At 48.3% G+C, this 20,319-nt stretch overlaps 1 protein-coding gene across 2 annotated transcripts in view; it reads right to left on the bottom strand.

The window, feature by feature from the left end:
• The window catches only part of PARP1 (poly(ADP-ribose) polymerase 1), a 32,705-nt gene extending 13,206 nt beyond the window's left edge, over positions 1-19,499 (bottom strand). The window contains exons 1-12 of one of the 2 annotated variants that reach the window (XM_066178156.1): positions 19,359-19,499; positions 15,342-15,504; positions 14,725-14,843; positions 13,789-14,003; positions 8,419-8,515; positions 6,888-7,004; positions 5,220-5,396; positions 4,644-4,785; positions 2,988-3,128; positions 2,028-2,270; positions 990-1,058; positions 113-245 (exon numbers count right to left, since the gene is read on the bottom strand). In XM_066178156.1, coding sequence (XP_066034253.1) covers positions 113-245; positions 990-1,058; positions 2,028-2,270; positions 2,988-3,128; positions 4,644-4,785; positions 5,220-5,396; positions 6,888-7,004; positions 8,419-8,515; positions 13,789-14,003; positions 14,725-14,843; positions 15,342-15,504; positions 19,359-19,478 — 1,736 coding nt within the window. In that variant the 5' untranslated portion in view covers positions 19,479-19,499. Of the gene's footprint in view, positions 1-112; positions 246-989; positions 1,059-2,027; positions 2,271-2,987; positions 3,129-4,643; positions 4,786-5,219; positions 5,397-6,887; positions 7,005-8,418; positions 8,516-13,788; positions 14,004-14,724; positions 14,844-15,341; positions 15,505-18,246; positions 18,349-19,358 lie in introns of those variants that run through there. The other variant, XM_066178157.1, reaches the window with a different exon arrangement.
• Positions 19,500-20,319: the final 820 nt, after the last annotated feature.

Here is a 20,319-nt window from a genome sequence, read left to right as displayed (position 1 = left end):
ATTATCTCCCCAAAGACAATTTACTCACACTTGGCTTTTGGGAGTGTCAAAAATCCAGGATTTATTAGAAAAAAAAGTGAATGAAAGTATTTAAAGGGAAAACTAAACTCACCTGTTCTCTCTATCATCCTCTAACAGCTGCAGTTTATAATAGGAATTTGTTCCTTTCACAATATCTACTAGTCCCAGGGTTGCACTGAAAATTTTCCCACCTTTTTCAAAGACATGAGCAGAATCCTCCAAACCTGCAGAGAAGAAAAATTAGAACACAGAGGAGGAGGGAGGAGGTTACTGTTTTAGCTTTCCTTCCTGCATTTGCACTCATCCAAATGTTTCATGCAGCAGTGTGATTTAACAAAAATTCTACAAAAACAGTGACCACACAGCTCATTCAAAACTACTTAGAACATGTTTTCCTTTTAATAAATTGTGAGCACACACCTTAAGATAAACTGAGTGAATATCAATCCTAACTAGAGGAAAAAAAATTGTAACCTTTGATAGAGGATGATCTAAAATCTAGGTCTAATACTGTGTAAGCGGCTGAAGGAATCCTCAGGAGAGATGCGGCTCTGCAGGTGTCACATCAGCAAATGGACTGAAAACCAAAGGCTGGCCTTGGATGCAGTACAAATTGTCAGAACATCCATGCACCACAGGTTTGGAGAGTAGCATCAGTAGATGCTTGTGCCAAACCTGTGTCCTCTGCTGCCTGGGCCTTTACTCACTTCACTGACAGGAGATCCTAAGGCTGAACAAGGTGCACGCTTTAGTTCAAGTGGTCCTTCTGAAGAAAGCTGCAATAGAAAATCCTGGAATATCCAGCCTTGGATGTCAATCAATTTGCTTCCTTTGATAGCAATGTTAAAGGTTTAAATATTCATGCTCCTTTATGGAACCTTCATCCTTTCACAGAAAAACCCTTTTGCAAACCATCATGCATCCTGAAGACTGTGGGTGGTGCAGGCACAAGGGCTGTTATCACTCACCAGAATCAGGGTCTACTGCTGCTCCACCCTTCACTGTTAACTTCATTTTCTTTTCAGACTTGCTAGGTCCTGCAGTGAAAAACAGTTAATTTTCTTCTTAGGTGAGCAACACAGTCTGACTTGAATCAACCTTAAAATTCTCAATTTGCATAATTATCACTCTAAGGTGAATCAGATTCCCAGTATATGAGCACACCAATTTCAGTGGCTTTTTTTAACCTAGCTCTAGCAGCCAAATCACAGTCCCCAATCCACCAAGTAAATAGGAAATTACATTTCCCCAGATTCTATCTATTTATTTCTTTTCTCCTGGCCCCAAGGGGTGGACCATGTCATTTTTTTCACCTGCACTGCAGCTAAACACAACCACAAATGTGAAAGTAGGATTTAAAAACCTCAGAGGGCATGGGGAGTGTTTGGATTCCCTGGGGATGCTACGGTGGTGAGACAGTCTGGCAGTAACACACCCAACCATAAGACAGAAATCTCCACTTGCAGGACAGAGAGAGGTTCTGAAGAGACGTGAGCAAACGTGATGGTTTTGTTCACTATCCAGGGTTAATAATACAAACTCTCTATGGCATTGGTGAGCAATGCCACCAACATTTTTCCTCCTCTGTTACCAAAATATTACGTTCTAAATCAAGTAGCACAGAAACTCAGTGCTCTAGACATCAATATTTTCTCATTTGCCAACACTCCCTGAGTAGTATCCTTCATTTTGGTGTCCCAGGACCTCCTTGGTTCTCCAACACTAACCCAGATTGGCAGAGAAGCTAATGTTTTATGAGGAAGAGACTGGACTGATAGCAGGGAGCCTAGGCACACTAAAGTAGGGGAACAAGAGCCAGCTCAGGAGACAGCTCCCTGTTTACTTAAAGCTAGTTTTGCCCTGAGGTGCATTATATAAACTTATCCTGAGGAAAAAAAAAAGGCAGAAAATACAAGGAGAGGGTAAAGACAGATCATACCCAGGTTTGCTTTGTGCATGCACAGTACTGAACAGGCCTGTGAAGAGACAACTGCTTTGCTCCTCACCTTGTTCTTCTTTGACCTTCCCAGTGCTCTTTGTACTTGGGGGCTTGCTGCTCTTCCCATCCACAGCCATTTCCTCGTGCTCCATTTTCACCTCTGCACCCCAAGGTGAAAGGGCATGGAGAGACACGAGCTCCTGGAAGTCCTTGCTGGAAGATTTCACATCCTGAAGAAATGCCTCTGAGACCACACGGACTTTGGCCTCCTTCACTTCTTCCATCTTCTTGCTCATTTTCTCTACATCCTCTGCAGAGGCAAGATAGGAAGGGGAGAAAAAAATGCATCCATGAGATTTTAGACTGCAGCCTCTCCCTCTGGACATGATTCAGGGCTCTGTAACACTTTGTGAAAACACAATTCCACTACATTTTGGATTCACCATGTTCTTTGGAGAGCCAAGTTCCTCCTCGGTTCAAGGATGCCGTTTGGACTAGAGCAGGAACACTGCTGTTCTGCCTGGCTGGTCCAGTTCTCCCTTTCCCAGATCTCAGCTGGAACTGGACTTTCTGATGGATAGGAGCAGATCTCCCACCTCACCAGTCAGTTTGCACAACTCCAACACAAAGTAAGAGCAGACTCTAAGCTGCCAGCAGAGCAAACAAGTGCCCTCAGGCACCCACAGTCAGCTCTGGGGATTCTCCAAGGCAAGCAAGGGCACAGCCCTCAGCATCCCTCATCCCAACAAAGGTGGCTTGCACACCACCATGGTCTGCACACAAATCCCAGCTGCCACTGACCCACGAGAGCCTTAAGGCACAGCTGGCAGGGTTAACTTGCTGGGCAAGCAGAACTCAAACAGCACACATCTGTCTACTTTTCCAAGCACACTCAGGCCATGTGTGCACAAAAAACACTCCCCCTAATCCAAACACTGATCCCCAGATAGCTCTGAGGACAAGTGTCCTCCATAATCTGCTCAGCTCTGTTACCACTGCGACCAGTAACCACAGCATGGCTGCTCACTCTGGGTGCTGATGCACAGGGTGGCCTTGTTAGCTGTTGTTGTCATCTTTCCTCCCAGGTCCTCCACAATGCTTTTCACCTCCTCCTTGTTCTTTGACAGCTTCCCAACAACCAGAATCTTCATGTTGGTCAGTGGTTTGTCTAAAGGTTTGGAAATGACACGTTAGCCACAGGCACAGAGACCCCTGGACAAACAGCAAGCACAAAGTGACAGCATCACCCCTCTCTGTACAATCAGCTCAGCAGGCAGGGAGATGAGACGCCAAGCAGGCCTGACCTGTGCTAAGCAAGCAGGAGGAGTTCCTCTTCCCAGAGGAAAGGCAATGAAGCTCAGAGGCTGCCAATAAACAGTAGGGATGAAGGACAGAGAAATGGTATGTAGGTATATTTTCCCTTTTCTTGATTTATTTTGTGCAGTAAAAAGAAGAATCAGTCTTCTTCAGCACTGTGCTACTAGGGACTGTGCTCTGCTTCCCTTCTCTTTTGGTGCCTGGATAGTATGGGAGAAATTCACTGTCACATGAAAGCTTCTGCCTTATCAAAAAGAAATCTTTTTTTGAGGGGCTGCAGAGAGAATTATCTCTCAAAAAACACTGTTTCAGTCTTGATCTTATAGACAGTACAAGGTTCTACCATTCTACCCATAAGAAGTCATGAGCAAACTGGTAACCATCTGAGGCTCCATCACATCCTGTCAACATTGGCAAGTGTTTAAAGCATATTTGCACTGCTATAAGATAAATGCTATCAACTCCAATTGACCAGCCTAGGGCTGTACTTCCTCTTCTCTCCTCAACTCAGATTAGTTTGGTTGTTAGCAAACAAAGCAACCTGGCTTTAAATCTGGTCAACCTTTTGAATTTACTTTCAGGGGACATGGGCTGGAATCAATTTGCTAATCAAAAACAAGACCTGGGTTACTTTGTCTTCATTGCTAAAAAAACATGATCTGGCTAAAGTTAACTGTGGAGAATTACTCCCAGTTTTTTAACCAAGCAACAATAATGCCCTGCACCCAAAATTATGTCCAGAACTAGAAAGACTGAATAAGAAAGAAGTCAGCATAGTTCTTAACAGACAGGCTTTATCACCAAAGCATGCAATTCATTCCAGCAACCTACAGTGAGTTTTTTAAGTCCAGCCAGTTGGAGACAGCACATCTATTTTGCATAAGGGGAGTCAGTGATCAGTAAAGCCAAATCTCAGTAGATGATTTAGAAACAAAACAAACCCCGGAAAAACCCTCCTGCCCTCACAACCTAAATTTATTTGGAATATCTGGCATTACGGACATCCCTGGATGGTACCCAAGTGAGGTGGCATTTTGAAGCAGATCTCCCCATAGACACAATTTGCAACTTCAGCCTTTACATTTCTGATTCACGGCATACACATCATTTCCTCACAATCAAGAAACACTCAAAATTATCTCTGAGTAAACAACAGAACCTCAAGCCCATGACCCCAGACAACCCAGCATATCAGGGCCTGCCTGTGCTGGCAAGATGAAGCAGGTGAGACACTTTTTTACCAGGAGAGTTCTGCCTGCTCGAGGGCAGAACACTGGGACTGCTCAGGGTGGCACATTGTTTGGCTGGGAATGGCAGTCTGAACACCATCCTGAACTCCACAATCCATGCCCAGCCAGACACTGACCTCTGGGTGCAGACACGGCCTCTGACAAAGGAGCAGATGCAGAGGGAGGAGGTGCCGAGTTCACAGTCGCAGCATCTGGAGGGAACACCCTGTCCTGCTTCTTACATTTGAATTTCTTCAGGTAAGGAATTTCCCGGAACTCCTGTGGGATGGAAGCATGAACAATTTAAAACCAACAAATACTATTATAAGATTTAAAGGATAAATTGAAGGCTAGCCAGATGTTGGCATTTACTGCACGTCTCGGAAATGATTTTCAAGACACTTGCACTAAGATGGACAAAACTCCAACTTACTGACAGAGAAAACAAAACTGGAAGAGGGTAAATGATGAGTTTCAAATCAAATCAACAATGCCTCTTTCAATTTAGTGTTACTGGAAAAAAAAAAAAAAAAGATTTATTTATGCATTAGCTGCCTGCTCCTGGAGGGATGTGGCTGTGACAGGACTTGCCCGCTGTCACAATTGCTCAGTGCTGCAGCACATTCTGCTCTCTGGCATCCAGCACTGACTGCTGCTTGTTCAATCAGCTCAGAAACGTGCTTCAGAATATCAAATACGCAGCAAACACTCACCTTTGGGATTACCCAGTCTTTCCTGTTGGGAGTCTGTGTTTTAGCCACACACTTAGTCCAGGCAGTGATATCCCCTGAACAGTAATAAGCGTCACTCTTGAACACAAACTGCCCCTTGCATTCCTCGCAGGGCAGCAGAGCTCCAAACGCCATCCCATCTGCTACTCGGTCCAAGATCTAAAGCAACACAGAACACGGAGCAGGTCATGGCAGGAAGCTGGAAGCACACACACTGTGTTACCCTGGGCTGCACAAGAACACAACTGCCAGGCTGCTAGCACAGACATTTCCAGCACGTCACACATGCTCTGAACATAAAGCAAGCCTCTCAGCCGCACTGATGGATATACAATGCCTGAGAGGCATGGCACAAGCCTCATCCTGCTCACACCCCTGGCTCAGTCTCTCCTCTCCAGGAAGAGGGAGGTGATTCTCCCTCTCTGCTCCGCTCTCATGAGACTCCACCTGGAGAGCTGCACTCAGATCTGGCCCTCCCACCAGAACAAGGACATGGACCTGCAGAAATGAGGCCAGAGGAGGGCCACAAAAATGACCAGAGGGTTTGAGCATCTCTCCTGTGAAGACAAGCTGAGAGATATGAGATGGTGCAGCCTGGAGAAAAGGTCTCCAGGTCTCCTTGTAAGACCTTCCAGAACTCAAATGGGGTCTGCAAGAGTGCAGTGAGGCACTTTACAAGGCCATGTAGTGACGGGACAATGGCTTTAAGCTGAAAGAAGATATGTTTATATTAGGATATTAGGAATAAATTCTTCACTCTGAGGGTGGTGAGGCACTGGAACAGGTTGCCCAGAGGAGCTGTGTATTCTCCATCCTTAGAAGTGCTCCAGATTGGCTTGGATGGGGCTTTGAGCAATCTGATCTAAAGGGTGACATCCCTGCCCATGGCAGGGGGTTGAAAAGAGATATCTTTAGAGTCCCTTCCAATCCAGCCCATTCTATAATCCTGTGGTTCAGGAGAGCACACCTACCACACAGCACCTGACCTGGCTGCCATGCCAGAACAGCAAGGGAGAAGCTGAGCTACTGCATCTGAGCACATGAGTAGGTAGGTGGGAATGTAGGCTCAGACAAGTCCAGGTTTTCCTGCCTAAGAGTATCCCATGACCATTTTGAGTCTAGACACTTCCCACACTCCAACCCACACTCCTTACAAGGAGTCTTGATAAATACAAATATTTAAAGCAGTATGAGGCTTTGAAAGAGAGCAGACTTCCACAAGTTACGCAGACCAAAATGGACTGTTTTTAGAAAGGAAACTGGGAAAGAATTTGTACAATTTTTGCTTCATTTTGCATAATTTAGCAGTTGAGGGAGGCAATGTGAAGTGCCTTAACTAACCTGCTCATGAAGAGCCCGCACAAAAAAAAAAAATATGGACCACTTTGAGCAGAGCAGAATAAAGGCACTACACCACGACTAAGGTGCTGAATTCAGCATCACTCATCACCACCACCCTTCCCAAGCAAGTGTAACAGCAATACCAGAGTCCTGGGACAGAAGAACTGGATTTTGCACCAAATTTCTTTCCTAAGTGTTACGTTAGGAACATTCTTCAGACTTGTGGACCTCGCAGCAATACTGGGTCAGGTCAGCCTCATCAATTCCAAACCCCCCCCCCCACACACAGAGCAACTACAACCAACTCACAGCATTCTCCCCTGAGGGGACCTCCTGCTTGTTGGCAATCAGCAGCTCCTTCAGGTCATTGGTGGAGCAGACCTTCCTCAGCTCATCCTTGATGCCCCAGATCAGCTCTGTCTGCTCCTGTTGACAAAACCCAGCAGCTTAGAAAGCAATCGATTGCAAGCAGCTAAGAACATTCCTCAAACTGCAGTATGTGCACAAGGTTTTAGCAAGTCTGTGTTATCTTAAACACAGATTGTGAGATTAGGAGCTCCAAGAACCAGAAACTTTACCAAAAGAGAGAGTCACACATTGTACCAAACACCTAAAACAGATCCTTAAAGTCATATCCTTCAAATGTCAGTGCCCTTACCTAGAAAGCTCTCAACATTCTTTGCAGATTTCACCTACCTAGCTGACACTGAGAACAGTGGGGATGTATTTGAGCCTTCCATTAAAAAAAAAAAAAAATCAGAAATGCTGATTGTCACTGTTCTTTTTTTAAGATAACTAAGCATTAGAGGAATTTCTACCAGATCAGACACCTGCAGCAGTGCAGAGGAGCATGTATATTCTTTCAGGCCTTTCTACAGAACTTGAAAGGGTTGGGAAGCAAAGAAACATCCTAAAATATCTGATAGTTTCTGAACATTATCCACTTATCCACTGGCTACAGTCAAAAATGTAGTCTGCCCTGGAAGAAGTGGTTTACTGGGTTAAGTGGTGTAATTTTCAGTGTTAATGATCATGCTTAATGAAATGCTGTTAAAAAAAGTGAACCCAAAGTTATCCACAAAGTGCCTACATTTGTCTCCGAAATATGTGCACTGCAGCAGCAAAACTTTAAAAATATCTTTCTTGAAAACTGTGGTGCTGCCACACAACAAAAAAGAAAACTTTTGTACAAAGCCAGAGCCAGTGTTTTTCTACAGCTCCATTAAGACTTCAGTTGCAGCAAAGACAGCTTGTTAGTTTCTTTCCTTGGGAACTTTTAATAAATAAAAAAGTCCTGAAGCTCTACTGGGAATTCTTCACACAACATTCTTAAAAGTGACAGGTAGAAAGTTGTGATCTATCATAATTTGTACCCAAGAACTGAACATATCTCCCAGAGGGTGAAAAAGATTTGATTTTTCATTAATCTAGTAGTGCATTTTATCTCTGTTACATTTTTACGATGAACTGCTTACTGTTTTCCAAGCTTTTCTGCAGTAGTGCTCGGGCTCCAAGCTTCAGCCGCCACAGCCAGATGACACAGGAAGGAGCACAGAACCAGCCCCTCAGAAAAGAGGCATTTAACCTAATCTCTTTAAATCCAGTAAGCCCAAGTCCTAGAGAACATCCTTCCTGTCTTTCAAGAGAAAGGGGCAGGGTGAATCGCCCTCAGCAAAGCCTCAGTGACAGGGCACCCCCTGTGCCAGGACAGTCTGTGCTGCCAGTGCTCTGTCTGGGTACAAGGCACTGCCTTCTCTAGAGGCTACAGCTCTTCACTTAGAGCCTGACACTGCACTCTTCCAACAAAGCCGTTCGTAGGCTGTGAGCAGCTAAAACTCACCTTCAGCTGTTTTTGCTGCTTTGATTCTTTCTCTTTTTCCTTTTTCTGCTTCTTTTTTGCAGTCACATTTCCATCTACCTCTTCTCCTTTTCTCTTTCTGATAGAGAAAAACAAAACCACACACATGAAAGGAAGTTATTGAAATGGCTGTCCAGCAGTTACCAGAGCTCAGATTACTGACTGCCGATACCTGCAGAGGCTTGAATATCCTCAGTTTTGGCAGGCAAACCCATTTTTCAAATTCCTCAGTGCTAGATTAGAGACCTGCACTTGGCTCTGCAATGTGAGCTGCCTTAATCAGGTCAGGTACACTTAGAGGTTTTCCATGGGGTAACTGTTGGGTGCGGGAGAAGAGCACGTGAGAAAGACTGCAACATTCTCAGGCATATTCATCTGTATCCATATTCATCTCTACACCAAAGGCACACCTAAGGATCACTGAACAGCTCTCCAAATCTGGGGAGGTGTAGCAATGCAGGTTAAAAGACCACAGAGTCTTTCAGCTGAATCAACAGCCTGATCAGCTTAGACAGTCCATACTGAAATAGAGGAGAGCAAGCAAGGTAACTGCAATGAGTTAACACCCTGGGAAACTAGGTATTTTCCATCTAGTTTCTCTTTAGACTGGAATTAGGTCAGGCCTTTTAAATCAAACAGGTGCAAGTTTCTGCTTGGAAAATGCTTCCAGGCTCACACTGATTTTGTAACATGCTGTTGGGAGTTGTGTTTGTGGGAATTTATTGCTATTTGCTAGGCCTTAGAGCTGAAGGGAGAAGTTACAGAAAACACTGCTCAAGAAAGACTAGAAAAAGATAGCCAAATGAAAACTGCTGGATTTTGGCAGACTTCAGAGTGACAAGGGGCCTCAGAAGATCATTTATGTTTCCAGAGTCACTCCCTTCATCTGCCTGAAGCGTGTGTTCTTGTGAGGATGCCAAGGGAAATTCTATCCCAGCTGAGATAGGACAGGCCTGCAACTCGAGGCAAAGCATAAACACAGCTTGGATCACACACTCCATTTTGACAGTTATGCTTTCTGTTTTGAAACATCAGCCAGGTTTCTATTTAAGAAAGCCTCTCTCAACTTTGTAAGCTGAGGCTGAGGGTTAAGTCATGAAGTTGACATTCTTGATTGCTTTCCTACTTACAATTTTAAACAGTTCACTTTCTAGCATTCTCCTCCCATTAAGGCTAACTCTGTATGACAGCTATAAAGCTGCTGCAGGAGGATGTCAGGAGGTACTCTCCTCCCAGAGACTCCTGCATGAGACCTGTACATTCTAGTAACTCCCCTGGCCCTAATATTCAGCTAAGTGATCACTTAATTTGCAGTGGCCACAACAGCCAACAGCACCTCTGACCAAACCATGGCTCAGAGCACTTTTGAGGGACTGCTTTTGCAGAAGATCTCATCTTCCAGCTGTGCCTCTGCCAGATGCCATGAGTGAGCAGGGGCTATGCTGTACATGTCCCTGCCTCGTGGTGGGGGGAAACAGCCACACTGTGTTGCCAGCAACTGCTTGAGAAAAACTTCATCCTGTGTTCTAAATCAGGCAAGCGGCAACCAATGAGGCAGAACTGGCTCCAGCACACACAGAGCAGTGCCTCCAAAATCCCCAGGCCAAGCAAGTCCTCTCTCCTCCTTGGCTGCAGCCCCTGCAGGGAACAAGACCAGAGCATCCACTGAGCCTCACCAAGAGGACGATGATTTCCCCAAAGTTTTAACAGAGTCAGGGGTACACAACAGAATCTGTGAAAAACTTATCAGCCTGAGTGCAAAGCATTCTGCTGCACCTTCCCACACCAGGGGTTTAATGATGTCAGTGCTCAGGAGGGGTGCCCAGCCCTGTGTACCTGCTCTGCCTGCTGACAGTCAGGCTGTGTCCAGCAAGCCAACACTCACTCCCACAAAGTAACTTGTCTCCTTGTCTCCAAAGGGAGCAAATCCAGCACAGCAGCCACTGGAAGGTGATCACTCTGCTGAGAGACCCTGTGACCCAGGGAATGGGTCCAAATTCCAGTAGCGACTCACACTTTTGGCAGCTTTTCCTCACAGTCCAGGGGACAGCAGTTGCTCTCCCAGGCAGAGTGATTACTGTACCTGCTCCAGCCACTGGAACAAACCACGGAGTGGGAGGGATCATCCCAACTGAAGGGAGGCATAAAGCTATTGGTCACCACCTCCTCTTCCGTGCCCAAGGCTTAAGCAAACACTAATCATTTTGTATAGCCTGGAGAAGGGAATGGCAAATCAGACTTCATCTTGCATCTTCCCAAAGCAGCACATCTTAGAACAATCTGTAAACCACAACCTCACTGGCACACATTAAGAACACACCCACAAGGATCTTCCATCCTTGGGCCACAAAACCATGTGTTGCTCACAGCAGTGGGGTGCTACTGTGCACACCCTTTCTCCTGCTGGGGAAGGGAGAGGCTTCCACCTCTGACAGGTACAGCCCAATAGCTTGCCTGGAAGCGTTGGTGTTTGCCAGGCAATGCAAACCACTTCTCACCTTCACGGAGGACACACAAGACTTATTCCAACTTCAGAGAAGATGAAGAGGGAAGTGAACTGTCCCACTGTGGCCTGGCCTTTCCTGACCACCTACTCTATTCATCACATTCACCTCTTCCCCTCCCTACAACGAAAAGGTGGAAAGGACAGTCACAGAAACCCTGGATCAAGCAAGCAGCCCATGCAGGGAGGAACAAGAGCTCCCCTTTTCACCTCTTCCCTGTAAAGGACTACCAGACAGCTGCTGACCTGAGCACTTAGCATTTGCCTCAGGTCACCTCTGCAGCTAATCCAGGGCTGCATGACATCTCCAGAGTGACACTTTGCTCCTGTCCTGGGCAGCAATTCCTTCTAAATAAGTGAGGCAGAAAATATAGGAAGTATTACACCTCAGAGCAGGAGGACAAAACACACACTACCAAAGAAATACTTCCAAAAAGTCACAAGCTGCTGCTGCATTTCCTATACCAGTATACGGGCATTCTTTCCAAAGAGAAGCTGCAGGCAAGGACACAGGATCCTCCTTTCCCAGGTCTGCAAAGTGCTGGTGCTTAGGCAGGACTGCCCACAGCCCAAGGGAGGGTTGCATGTCTCACCCAGAACTGGCTGAGGAAAGGAGCCAGGATCCTTGCAGTAAATCCTCCCATATTTGGCCTTTACAAGGAAAGGATTTTCCAACTTATTCTTCGTAGCCCTGCTCCATATGTCACCTATCTCATCTGGAAAAGGCACATCTCAATGCCACTCTTATACGAAGGGCTGAGAGGGCAGTCCCAAAGTCTGAGATTCTCCTCAGAGTACAGGCTGGACATGCAGTACCAGCAGCTGAATTTGGATGTGTCACATCTGAATTGCACAGACTTCTGAGTCAAGATATAATTTGAATGCAGCATAATTAGAAATACCTTTAAATATAATTTTGAGAATCTCACTTGCAAGAGACACTTTAACATAATTTCTGCAAGAGGCAGTAATTTCTGTTGTTAATTTCTGTTATCTGATTGAATGCACAAGGTGAATTATCCGAGGTAACTGCATCTCATTCATGTTTCTGGAGTGCTCTTCCTTTGGCTTCTCCATAACTCCTGTGCTTTCCTGGCAGCAAAACCACCAGATAGTTAGCACACAATGCCCCTCCACTCATGCTGTCTATTTACACTCTTGCCCATTCAGTTTGTTTGACAGGCAAGGATTTTTCCGGTTGACCCTTACCACCCTTGGCTCCAGCACAGCCCAAAGAGCAGAAGGTAGTGGAGCATAAGAGCCAGCCAGCAACTTCACGGCTGAGGGGCTTGTTCAGGCAGTGCTTAGAAAGCAGGAAAGATGAGACATCCTGCTGCTTTTCTGGCGTGAGGTCCAGGTTCACATAACCCTACACCACCAGTGCAAGCTTTTTTCCACTGCAATTCTAAGGCTTTATTTACACAGTGACTTGGCAAACTACTTTGTGGCCTTTCTCTACAAAGCCTTCATATTTTGCATAGCATCCCAGAAGTGGCCCAGAAAAGCAGAGTCAGGGCAGAGAAGAGAAGCATTTACACAGTCAAATCTCCAGAGCTTTGCTGAGGACATGGGAGAAAACTACGAATAACCCTATTAAACTCATTGTTCTAGGACAAAGGAGAACTCACATCTCAGCACAAAAAGCAAAGGATTACTTGAAAACCTGTAAGTGCATTAAAATACTGCACTTCTACTTGCACCAAGCAATGCACACAGAGGTAAAATCCCTGCATGAAAAGACAGCAGGCTGCCCAACAGTTGCAGACGCCTCTTCTTGGTCTCTGCCAGTTCAGCTGAGTAAGGTGAGCAGAACAGAACCTGACAGGGCTCTGGCCAAAGCCCCCATCCTGGGATGCTGCAGAACTCTTCCCACAGCACCCACACCACTGCCAAATCCTTCTGGGGCAATGGCTTGCCAAGCAACTGCACACCACACACATTGGTTGCACACCTGAAGGACCAACACTGACAAAGACTGCACAGATTTGACATGGCCACAGCTTCTCAGAACAGACATCAGCCTCACTGGACATTTACATAGCAAATCTTTGCAAAATCAAAGTGGAATTCAGTCTAAAATGTACAGAGAGAAGCCCAATGTTTTCCAATGACAAGATCTTTCTTATTTGTAGGATCCAGAAATACCTTATGTTCCTTCCTCCACGGGGACAATGCAACATTGGTTTGTGGTATGAAGCATGACTCCAGGCAAAGTCATTTCAAGAACAAGTAACAAAAGCCTTCATTAACAAAGAAAGATTCACAAAGCTAGCAAGTCACCTGGAAACACTTCTCTGTCAGTACAAGTTCTGTCAAGAGCCTCCACTGAAAATCTCAATGCAAGGCAATGAAATTTCAGACACACGATAAAAGATTCGGCAAACAAAAGCATCCATGTGTAAGCACTACATGGCCAATAAACACCATTATCAGATTCAGTGCCTGTCACAGATCAGTAGCTCATAGATAAATGATGTCAAATCAATTCTCTAACAAGTGGTTTGAGCAGAGAAACCATTGCTGATAACAGTATCACACAAGGAGACGCAGAGCCCAGTTCCATTTGTACTATGCAGGCATTATTTTATGGTTGAAAGCCCTACATCAGCCCTCCAAGTCACAGCTGGAGGTCTTTGCATTTCCTCACGGCAGTCACAGGGGGCAACTGGACTGCATGTACCCAGGGACAGGGAATGTCTGTTGTCATCTGCCTGAGGTCACAGGAAGGACCAAACCTTCCTACAACCAATATTCTTTTAACAGAGACAACATCCCACAAAATTTATCACGGATGTATTTAAAGGCAATGGCTCCTCCAGGCAACACAATTTCTTACGCTAACCACCTACCCTTCACTCTTGGTAGCTGGGAGCTGCTTCTTCAGAGTTTCTTTATCTTCAGCTTTCAAGATGCTGAAGCCCAGGAGCTGGGCAGCCCCGTAGACCGGGAGGAAGCCCAGCTCCGCTCGGCGGCTCACAAAGCAGTCCGGGTGGTACCAGTTATCTATCATTCCCAGCTGCGGCTTTTCAGGATGCACCATCTTCTTGGAAATCCGGATCTGGCCCTGAGGTAGATTGAAGTGCCGCAAGAGCAATTGTTAGGCCATTCTGGAAGGAGCAGGATGCTGTCAACAAGTTACCAACATGATGCTTCCTAAAAACCTGTAGAACCGTAACAGTTCCTCTATCAAAATCCACAACTTTTGTTCAAACCCTTTCACTACAGTCCATCTACTTTTTCATGTACTCTTGCTAGGTTGAAAAAGTCACCTTTTAGAGTAGTTTTCTGCTCCAAATCCACTCAAACTAGGTAATACTTTTGTCTTTATTCCAACTTCCAGTAAGTTTTAACAAGTAAAACTCACATGAACAAGCCTCATAAAGGCAAATCTAAATATAAACTTTATGTCCCTGCCACTCAAACATCAATGCTAATATGATCTTACCCTGTCTTACTGCAAACTACATTACAGATGTCCAACAAGTAGTTGGTTTGCAGTGTAGCAACAAGCGTGGTGGCTCTCTTGCCACAGAAATGCTGGTGAGCAGTGTTCCCAGCCTGCTCCAAGACCTGACTGAAAGGAGGGATCACCAGGCTTGAAGCCCAGGCGACCATGCCTGAGGAATGCCTTTACTGTCAGCTGTCCAGGGCACAGCTGCTCCTCAGACACAGAAATGCAGCTCTGCAAGTGCTTTCCATATGCAGGACAGACAGGAAGCAATTATAAAAGCCACTGTTTGAATTAAAACTGGGGAGAGAAAAGATGAGATGGAGAAGTTTTTTACCTTCTCTATTTTCTGCTCACAGCCTTTGCAAGTACTTCTGTTAGACTTGGCATATTCTGCAGCAAAGTCATTTAGGCTCTTCTCAGCCTTACCACCTCCTTCCTGTTCCCCTCCTTTTCCTGGAGAACAAAGCAAATACAGAGTTCAGCTTTATTACACATTCCCTTATTTTCTTATTCTCTGTCCCAGATTGTTAGCAGTCTGCATTAATAAACCTCTTGTGTTCCAGCCACTCATGTGTCCAGAATTTGAATACAGAGGAAGACAGGAAGTCCATGCTCAAAAGCATCAAAGAGCCACCACAAGGTGGTGGCTGCACTGAAGGTACCATTAAAACAACACACTACAGTGTCTGTTAACATTAAAGAACTGGAAACTAAATACACCAATCATGACAACAAGAAATGTTTTTCAATATACCTGCTGACTGACTTGCCTTTTTCCCCTCACTGATTTAAGAAGATGCTGCATGATACTATCAGCATGCTAGCCCTGGAGTGTGGAGACACCTCAGCAGTTCTTCTGACATCACTTGCTGATGCAATGTGGACATCAGATCACCATAATAACAGCACAATGAAAGGGAGCACAGTTCCAACCATGAGGCTTCTGCCTACCTCCTCCAGGGCCTCCAGTTTCAATGGCTTTCTTGATTTTCTCCTGATCTTCCCACCGAAGCTCAGGGAAGCCGTCAATGTCTGTGTGGGACACAAGTCGAGCCCGCTTCCAGAAACAGCTGTAGTGGTGCCAGTGAGGGACTTTGCCATCAAACATGGGTGACTAGCAAAAAAGCACATTTGGCCAAGATGAAACAATTCAAGCAGAATCAAGGGAAAAAAACAAAACAAAACAAAGCCCAAGATAAAAAGGAGTATTTGGGTAAACACATATGATTTCTTCTTTTTATTCTTCTTTAAATCAAAAGATGGATACTATTTAGGACGAAGTCTAAGAAGAAAATCTAATAAGACAGACAAGCTGCTGCAGAGATGTTCCCAAAGGGGACAGACATGGAAGGAGCATTTAGGTAGCTTAACCAGTTCATCACCCTGCTGCTCAGTCCATCTGTTTCACTGGAAAAAAAAGGTCACAGCCTCAGCATGGCTGCACCAGCCCCTGTGAGACTGTGCTGCACAAGAGGCTGTTGGCCTCACTCCACAATCCCTTTGAGAGCCACTTCTCAAGCAAACTGTCTGTATAATGAAGAAACCATGTCAGGCACAAGATAAGAAGGGCAGCTCCAAGGATTGTGGCTTGAAGAAAATCCTGCGTGGCCTGCAGCAGGTAGAGACAAAATCCAAGGGAAATACAAGAGCCCAACTAAAGTTCTACATCAGACGTCGACAGCAGGCCACAAAGATGATCAGAGGGTTGAAGAAGCTCTCCTCTGAAGACAGGCTGAGAGAGTTTGGGATGTTCAGCCCAGAGAAGGCTCCAGGGATATCTTAGAGCACTTTCCAATATCTGAAGTGGGCCTACAAGAAAGCTGGACAGGGAGTTTCCACAAGGGCTTGTAGTGATAGGGTGGTGAGGCACTGGGAAAGGTTGCCCAGAGAAGCTGTGGATTCCCCATCCCTGGAAATATTCAAGGTCAGGTAGGATGGGGCTCTGAACAACTTGGTCTAGTGGGTGGCATCCCTGCCCACAGCAGGAGGTTGGAACTAGATGATCTTCAGGGTCCCTTTTAGACCAAACTACTCCACAATTCTGTGATCAGGACAGAAGCATCACCCATGTCCTTCTTGAAGTTCAGCTCCAGAGTGCCCTGCCCCACACCAAGCACTTATTTTGCAAGTGCTCCATTTCTTTAAAGCTGAGACACAGTAGGTACCATCCTGGCATTACTCCAGTTACCCACCAGGCAAAATAACCTAACGGTGGTTTGGCTCCAAGTAACACACACAAAAAACTGCTGTACTAATAATACTCAGTGCTGTATAATTAGTATTACTGATGATACAGAACTAACAACCTAGGAAAGCCTTCCATTTGTCACTTACTAACGGGAGGGAGATCTCCAAGCCAAAAACAACTGCAGAGCTTCATGCATGAGCAGGAAGGAAAAGGTTAGGGCTTCAAAGACCACAACATGAAACCAGGAGAGCTGAGAGCTCAAACTGCAACCAAGCATCCACCCAAACTGTAAGAGGACATTTTTACTTCTAGATGGACTCTTCCCACAAGCCAGGACTGGATACCCAATTGCCTTCACAGCACCCACCCTGCAATTGCTCTGAATGTGTCTGTAAGTCACATGCAATCTTGGCACTGCAACTTGGACACTTCTGGGCTTGTGTCTAGAGTTTTGCAGGGGGACTCAGGGCTGTTCCCAACAAAAACACTCAAAGGCTTTGAGGGCACAAGGCACTGGGGTGTACAAAAGAGAGCAGAGCTGGCTCAACCTTTAAAACAACCATACAAGCAGTGAGCAATCTGCTCAACATGGAGACTCTGTGGAAAATGAAACCTCTAGGCAAGCTGGGTTTGTTTACACAATTTCTCTCAGCTCACCTATCTCTAGACCATACTTTCCTAAACAAACTAAGGAAAAAAAGAGACCAATTCACTTTCATAGTGCACGATCAGGTAACAGAAACCGTTCAGTTCCAGCTGGAAGCACAAGGCAAGGCTGTGCTGGTTCTGCAGGAGCTAGGTGCCTGCCCTGTGCCAAGCACCCAGAATCCCACTGTCATTCAGAGCTCTTCATTTTAGGAACCAAAACAAAAGGGAAGTTATAGCAGACACAACTAAGGCCTTGGTCTGTATCTCCCTTTAATTTCTTCAACACAATTTGCAGAAGAGCTCGATGCACTGACGCTGGCACAGAGGCTGCTCTGCAGGACCTTTCCCCAGGAAAAAGCAAACGACCCAACCGCGTGCTCTGGTAAAATCCAGGCATTTACAGCGGGATGCTCAGCAGCAGGGTGTGCTCTGCTGGTATGAGAACTAGCAGAGGGCAGAGGAAAGAGCAAGCAAATTCAAGAGATTGTGGGGAAAACAAATAAAAATACAAGTGTTTGGTGTAAGACCGGCAGTTCTGGGGAGATGGCTGGCAATGAAATGCAGTGGCTCTGTGAGAAAGGGTCCCCAGGAGCTCAGTCCATAAACCAAATCCTAGAGAACAAGAACACAACCCCTGGCCCCCGTGCTGAAGAAGGGAAACCCGCCTCGCATCAGCCTCGACTGCTGGGCAAGACAGGAAGGAGTAACAAACGTGAGGAAGCCGAGGAGCAGCAGCCGGAGCAGGGGAGGAGGAGCAGCTCCAGCGAGCGGCTGAGGGCAGCCGGGGAGACAAAAGGAGAGGCAGCAGGAACACGTGCGAGCAAACGCTGCAGCTTGGCACCGCACGGCCCCACATCTTTCCTCGCGGAAGGAGGCTCTGGGGAACAAAGGCAGAGGCAGGTATTTCCCCTCGGGGGCAGCAGCTTTGCCTCCAACCCCGGCAGACCTGCCAGCCCCGCCCGGCAGCCAGCAGGCCCCGCAGCCCGGGCAAGGGGGGGACCCTTCCTCCCCGCCCCGTACAAGCGGTGCCTCTCCCAAGGGGTACAAGCGAGCTACGTCCTCCAAACCCGGCTCCTTGGGCGACCAGGAGCCACAGCATCCATCCATGCATCCATGCATCCATCCGGCTTTGCGCCGCCACGTCCTTGCTCGTCTTCCGTAGACACACGCGTATGCCTTTGCTTCCCTTTCACAGCAACACCCCCAAACTCAGCCCGCCCCCAGCACGCTGCAGGTGCCCCCTCCCCTCTGCCCTGATGCAGCCAGCGGGGATAGAGCACCCCCTCCCAGGACACGGGCGTGTGCCTGCCCTTCGGAGCGGCGATTTCCTCCGCATCCTCCCGCAGCACGGATGGATGCCGGGTTTGTGCACAGCTCCCAGCCCCCCAACACAGAACGGGGCTCTTGCGTTCCTTCTAAAAGGAAGCTGAGCGATCTCTTCCCGAAAAGGCAAATAATAGCACGAGGGCGGCGGAGGGCAAACCGTGCCTTCGCAGCCCGCTCGCCAATTGCGGTCCAGCTGTTCCACGCCTGCCATGTGCCAGCCAGCTCTGCCAGACCGCCCGGGCCCGGCCGCTCATCCTGCGGCCCCCGGGGCTGCCCCAGACCTCTCACAGCTTTCGGGCCGCAGTTCCTGTGTCTCGTATGCAAAGCGCGCACCGAGCGGGGATTCCCCGGCCCCGACATGGAGCGCTGCGAGCGGCAGACGCTTCCCGGGCCACGGAAAAGTCAAGTCCGGGAGCTCGCCTCGCCTCCCGGACAGCAACAAAGCGCCTCTGTTCTCGCCCCCGGGCCGCCCCCCGGCCCCGAACGACGAACTTTGCACCGCTCCGGCTCCAGCCGCCCCTGCAGCCCGGGGGAGCGGGGGAAGCGGCTCTCCCCGCCCGGGCAGCGCTGCGGGCAGGGCTGCCCCGGGCATCGGCGCTGCTGCGGACACGGCAGCCAGGGAAGGCGCCTCTGTTAAAAATAGGCTGCGCTCGCCCCCGCAGCGGCGAAAGGCGCGGCCGAGCGGCTCCGGAGCACCGCGGCGGGCGGAGGGAGCGGAGCCCCGGGCAAGCCCCGCCGCCGGCGGTACCGAGCGGAGCGGCCGGATCAACCCGCCCCCCGCCCGCGGCGGCCCCGCCACGCGGTACCTGCACCATGAGCGCCAGGCGCAGCGAGTCCTTGGCGATGCTCTCGCCGCACTTCTTGCAGGAGGCGCGGCCGCTCTTGGCATACTCGGCCCGGTACAGCTTCTCCGCCGGCTCCGCCATCGCCGCCGCTCCGGCCGCCGCGCCCCCGCCCCGCGCCGCGCGCCCGCCGCGGCCCCGCCCGCGGCAGCGCCAGCCGAGCGCCGAGCGCGCACCCCCGCCTGGCCGGCCCCGCACATCTGCCGCTCGGGCATCGATTGCGCGCGCCTGGAGGTTCCTCCTGTGTATCAATGGGAGGCGGGCGCGGCGGCGCGTCTCGTGCTGCGGGGCCGCGCTGCGCCGTGAGGGCCGCGGGTTCGGGTCCCGCCGCCACCCTCCGCATCCCTCCGCATCCCTCCGCATCCCCCCGCATCCCCGTCCCGTACCCGCAGAGAGCGGGCTCCCACGTCCTGGGAAAATCGGAGCTCAGCAGCTCTACCGCAGACAAATACTGGCCGCGTGATGCCACTTCCAGGCGGGCGTTCCGGTGGTGCCCAGCGACCGGACGAGGGGTGATGGCCGTAAACTAAAACACGAGAAGTTTCACCCTAACATGAGGAAGAACCTCTTCATATGAGGGTGGCAGGGCACTGGAACAGCTGCTGAGGGGGGTCGTGGAGTCCCTCTCTGGAGACATCAAAACCCACCTAGACCCGTTCCTGTGTCACCTGCTCCGGGTGCCCCTGCCTTGACAGGGCGTTGGATTGGGTAATCTCCAGAGGTCCTTTCCAACCCTGACAGTTCTGTGATTCCTCCAGTCCCTGGGAATAACAGTGGGGCTGCTGACAAAATCAAAGAAAACCTCTTCGGTAAAAAATCTGGCTTTTTTTCCCCACTCACAGTAGATAATTATTCTCTACTATCTGCAGAGGGCATTGGCTCTGCAGCTTCCGTGGAGGAAGGAAGAGGGGGGCACTGAAGTTAC

Source organism: Chamaea fasciata, unplaced genomic scaffold (genome assembly GCF_029207755.1).
Source record: "Chamaea fasciata isolate MVZ Bird 193981 ecotype frontalis unplaced genomic scaffold, bChaFas1.0.hap1 SCAF_3, whole genome shotgun sequence".
Classification (NCBI taxonomy): domain Eukaryota; kingdom Metazoa; phylum Chordata; class Aves; order Passeriformes; family Sylviidae; genus Chamaea; species Chamaea fasciata.
Note: the sequence above shows the minus strand (reverse complement) of the source record. Positions and strands in the feature narration are given on the sequence as shown.